The 5,486-nt window shown below is 44.7% G+C and overlaps 1 protein-coding gene across 1 annotated transcript in view; it reads left to right on the top strand.

The window, feature by feature from the left end:
• Nucleotides 1–625: 625 nt before the first annotated feature.
• Nucleotides 626–5,486, top strand: part of Pon3 (paraoxonase 3) — a 28,653-nt gene continuing 23,792 nt past the window's right edge. The window contains exons 1-2 of the mRNA XM_055612706.1: nt 626–764; nt 2,278–2,348. Of these exons, the coding sequence (XP_055468681.1) occupies nt 691–764; nt 2,278–2,348 (145 nt within the window). The 5' untranslated portion in view covers nt 626–690. The remainder of the gene's footprint in view (nt 765–2,277; nt 2,349–5,486) is intronic.

The raw sequence follows: 5,486 nt of genomic DNA, 5'->3' as shown, positions 1-5,486 counted from the left end.
CCTTTTATTGCATTCGCCTCATCCTTCAGGTTGCCAGAGAGATGGACTTGGATTCTCACCAGGTCCAGCACCCTGAAGGCAGCAAGGAGATCTGGGGCAGGATGAGTCAAAGAGCTTGGCTTTCAGCGTCTTCTTTTCTTTGGGATGTTTCAGGAGCCGTTTCTCCTCCTGCATCTAGCCTGCCAGAACCCAAAAGCTCTCCCACCTCTGTCAACTAGTGGAGCTGAGATTTGTTAAGTTCTGTGGCTTTAAGAAACCAACTTGTGAGTTCAAACCGGAGCAGCTCAGAGCTTGGCTGACCTTAGCTAGAGGTCACCGGTCCTGATATGGACTAGCGCCTTATGAGGTCTGAATCCTAGGCAGAAATGTGTCCTTGAACTCCTTTCGTAGAGGCAGCCTTGGAATCTGCACTCTAAAGTGGCCTTGAACCATGGTCCGTAATGGTGGGCTTGAATCCAAAGAGCAAAACTTTTCCTTGACACTCAAGGAGACAAGTGGCTTTGAGCCTTGGAGCAAGAGAGCGAAGATCCCCGCCCCCCAACACTGTGTAGGAAGGTACGGGAGCACCTGCCAGGAGTTGCAGGCGGGCGGGGCGCAGGGTACTGATCAGTGGGCGGGGCCGCTGCATCCGCCCCGGGGAAACAGCCCCAGCTAAGGGTTGGGCTCGCTGCGTCCAGGGACCCAGACATCATGGGGAAGCTAGTGGCGCTGACCTTGCTGGGGGCCACCTTGGCCTTAATAGGGGAGAGACTGCTGACTTTTAGGTGAGTGGACATCTCCGTGGAGATGTCTTCTGCCCTCTTTCCTTTCTCGTCCAACTTAGGTCAGGGACAATCCGCTCCCAGTTTCCTAGCGGCTGGAAAGAGGCAGTTTTGGAACCTCAATCTTAGTGCCACCCAGCGAACTTCCCCCCCTCTTGAAAACCACTCATTAGGAAGGGGGACAGCTGCTTGCTTCTCTAGACTGCCAGGGTAGGAAACCCACAAGGTTGTGTACGTTTTTCAGGTCTTCCGCTATGTTGCCCTTGTGAAATACCAAAGTCCTTCGGAAGTGCTGAACTTGGGGGAGGGGACCAAAGTAGCAGCTGAATGTTTGTAGCTGAGTCAGACACTGAAGTGCTGGGTTACAGCCCGTGAACAGGAATTAGGAATTGGCTTGGGCAGCGGTTGACACTTTGAAGTAGAGGATCTAACAGGGACATCCGCCCCAGAATTGTCTGAAACAAAGTCAGTCTGGTCTGAAAGAACTTAAAAAAAAAAAAGTTTTCATATTTTTTTTTTAAGCTTTATTCCTAGGTGGGGCTAAGGCCTTTGCTTGTCATCGTGTTGTTTTTATTCTTTCTCTAAGGAGAGACTGGTCTCAGAGGTTTGGTGCTGCAATCTGTTCAGATGCTTGATGTCTGTTGGCAACGCTTTCTAGTCCAGCTTGAGGGGGCTCGTTGTTCCCCAAACAAGTGACAGAATCGTCAAATAGTAAATTTCAGGCTGGGCGGTACACACACCTGGCTGGGTCTGGCGCAGCTAGGGTGACAAACAGCCCTCTGCTGAGTTACAGCTGCAGCCCCACAGTCCTTCTTGATAAGTGGTCCAAGGAGAAACCTAACCGTAGTCCTCTTGAATATAGTTTGATAGACGTTTTAAGTTCTACCCAGTATTTAGAAGACTGTTCCACTGCAAAAATTAGAATGCTGTGCTGAAGAGTAGTTAGGCTAATGGCTTTAATGGTGCTCGGGTCGATGAAGTACATATTTGTAAGGTATGTCAGCGTAAGCTGTGTTTACAAGAACAAAGACAGAGCAAAAGTTAACAGTTTAGCTCTTTGAAGACATCACAGAAATTTGGTGGTTTTTTTTTCCCCCTCCCTGCTGGAGGCAGGAGGTCAAAAGAAAACAAGAGATGAAGAGGAAAAGTGCAGAGTTAGATAATACTTAAGAGAATGGTGTAATGCTGCTTTGTTCTTATAAATTAACAGTATTGTTCAGTTCCACCTAGCATGAAGTGAGGTCTTATCTTGGGTATAGAATTGTGCTTTGTTCTTCCAGCAATAACTGCGAAGTTAGCCTGTGTGGGCACAGTGCTCATATGAAACCTATTACATAACTAGAAACCAAAGGCACTGCCTACCTATCTGTTATGCCATACATAACAAGAGGCATCGGAATTTTCACAACAGGAAAGTGACCGCAGGAACTCCATGTCTGTTCAGACGCTTACCAAGAGGGTGTGGGTGCTTTCACCTCCATGTTGGTTTCTTCACATTGACCTGTATCTTCTACAGAGACAGAGTTACTACATCTCGAGAAATAAAGCCTACAGAACCTCCGAACTGCCACCTGATCGAGGGACTCGGTAAGCATGTGACAGGACCAAGAGGAGGCAGCAGCATGTCTTGGTTATCGTTCCCCTGAGGCTACCAAATTTATTTAACCCCCATTACTCCATGGTGTGGCTTCCTCACATGACTCTGGCCAGAGTCTCCGAGCATAGTCTCCATGGAGCTTCCACAGACCAGCATCTCGAAGGGTCTTCTCAGCCTGTTTCTCCATTAGCTGATGGATTTCACTTACTACTTGATGGCTGCCTCTCTCTCTCTCTCTCTCTCTCTCTCTCTCTCTCTCTTCCCCCCTCCCTTTAGTTCTCCCTTTCTTGACAATCTTGGCTTCAAGTATCCTTTCCTTCAACATTTTCTGGCAAGCACTTCTCCTATATATTCAGACTTTCAGCCCACCTGTCTTTCAAAACTATTCATCTCAACTCTGCAGGCGATCTCCAGCTTCTCAAACTGGAGGTCTTCTCTCCCCATCCCTGAGGCCAGTTTTGCTCATGTAGGGGCGGACATTGACTTCAGACCCCTGCCATTTCCTCTGGTGTTCCCCAACCCACAGCTGGTTCTTACAGCCTTTCCTCCAGCAAGGCCCATCATGCTCTGGGGGCTTAGTTAAAACTCTTAGGACCATCGGTTTCCTTTTTGTCCCTCCTGCTTCCATGGGAGACCAGCGGGCAGCAGTCTCCTCTGTGCTCGCTGACCTCACCTGGTTGGCCCTGCCACAGTGTGTGCTTGAGCTGCGAGCCTGCAGTTTTACCATTAGAATGTAAAATGAAAACCCAGCTAGAATCTGCTCACTGTCCGAAGGAATGGGAATGTACTGTCTCTCTCATCTTTGTTAGGACATTTTCTCCCCCACGGGTGCTCCCTGAAGTCAGCCACAGTTTCATCTTTCTCCTCCTCACTCTCACAGCACTCTGAAACTCACATTGACTCCACACCTACCACATAATTTATTTCTGAACTAGCCATTCTCTTTCGTTATCAGATTGTAAACTCCCTAGGGTCAAAGACTTGTTTACTGACATGAGATAAGAGCTTATTTTCTGATGTGAATTTGTGTTTTCTTTTTTGCTACAGTATTGGGAAAAAAAAAAAAAAAACAGAAAAGAACTCCCTTGGGTATTTTTTTTTCTTTTTTTATTCTTTTACCTCCTAATTTGTCTTTTCTTTGTTGTTGTTTTTTGTTTCGTTTCTGTTTTTGTTTTTGCTTTGAGATAGTTTCTCAGGTATTTCAGGCTGGCTTTGAACACCATACAGGGCAAAAATGAACCCAAACTTCTTATCCTCTTGCTTCCACTTCCCAAGCACTGGGATCATAGGGGTGCTCTGTGGCATCCAGTTTGTGTGGTGACACCTGGGATAGAGCCCCAGGCTTCAGTAAGGCTAAGCAAGTACTGTATCAACTGAGCCGTATCGCCAGCCCTGTGCCACACGCTTGGAAATGGTTTATGCTGCCTGGTGGAGACCAGAAGAATGAAACAACCCCTAGTTAACCTGGGTATTTTAGAAAAGAGTGTTCAAGGAATTGTGCTGGGAGGGGGGAGGATTTCTGAGATTAGCGGGCCTCGTTCACCACCTCACAGCATTCTGGGAAGGAGCACACATCAGATGGAGGCTCACAAGGAATCTTCAAAGAAGCTGTGCCTGGACCTTGTACGTTCCAGCCTAAGCAAGGGCCTTGTGTGTGACTCAGGAGTGACCGAATCTTCAATATGTAAAGGGGCTACAGGGAATTTGTGGGAGGTTCCATTCTGCTTCATTTCAAGACAAACCACTTAGGATATGGTAAAAGACTTAACAGACAATAGTAACTCAGGTTCAGTTTCCGTGTATTATAAAATGAGGCCCTCGGTTCAAGTCCTAATCAACAACCAAAGACACACACACACACACACACAAGCCAACAGCAAACTAAAACAAAAACATTGTTTAAAATGGGCCAGACTTAAATTTAATATTAAAAATAAAGCAATGTGACATTCACCTACTTGTTTACTATCTAAATCAGGATTTCTCAACCTTCCCAATGATGAAACTCTTTAATATAATTCTTGTTGTGGTGACCTCCAACAATAAACTTATTTTTGTTGCTGCTTCATAACTGTATTTTTTCTACTGTTATGAATTGTAATATAAATATTTTTGGAGATAGAGGTTTGTCAACAGGGCTGCGACCCACAGATTAAGAATCACCCATCTAGAGAGTAATATTCATGCTCACTGCACCTATATCTCTTAAAACATAAGCCTGCCAAGCAGTTTAGATAAATAATTAGATTACAGGATTTTTGATGTCTGGTCCAATTCTCAAATTATATAAGTCAACTAAATTTGAAAAACTAAAGCTGGAGTTAATATTGTACGCCATAGGTCAATGCCCTGCTTACCCACGTAGTATAATAGGCTTAGAAGAGATGAAAAAAATGCCATGTTTTGCATCTGTCACATGTTTATATTTTATATTGGAAGAACTGACCCTGTTAGGATGATTGCAGGTCATTTGTTAATAAGACAAATGCTGGCGATTATGTAAAGCCAAAACCAAAACAAAACAAGCAGCAGCAGCAACAACAAACCCTCCGAAGTTCCCATTTCAAAGGCGTGAGCCTAGGAGAGTGATGGTACCTCCTTTGCAAACACCCACTCTGTAGTCACAGATCTCTAAAGTATGCACTTTGCATAGAAGGATAAAGTAAGTTGCCCAATGGTCCAGATGTTTACCTAGATTGGGGTTGGAATGGTTTTCTTCCATGTATCTGTAGTCTCTGTTGATAATGCTGTTATGTAATTTCTTATCCACTGACAGCACATATATTATAGACATATTATTCCAGAAAAGTCCTATTGCAACGGAAAATTCAAATAGCTAGAATATTACTAATTGACCAAAAGAAGGCAACTAGATACTTAAATAGAGATAGCTGAGAAGACTAGGTCATGAGCCCTAACTGTTTGATGGTAGAAGGTTTTATATAACAATGGAGGGGCACTGGAGTATGTTCAGCCGAGTAGAGCAGGTTCGTAGCCAAGGGAAGCTCTGTTTTCATTTTCTTTACAAGTATATGGGGTTTTGTTTGTTGTTTGTTATATAAATTATTTTACCTGTTTATTTGTGTGTGTGTGTGTGTGTGTGTGTGTGTGTGTGTGTGTGTGTGTGT

Source organism: Psammomys obesus, unplaced genomic scaffold, assembly GCF_907164565.1.
Source record: "Psammomys obesus unplaced genomic scaffold, mPsaObe1.curated_primary_1811, whole genome shotgun sequence".
Taxonomy (NCBI): domain Eukaryota; kingdom Metazoa; phylum Chordata; class Mammalia; order Rodentia; family Muridae; genus Psammomys; species Psammomys obesus.
This window is presented reverse-complemented; position numbering and strand designations above follow the sequence as displayed.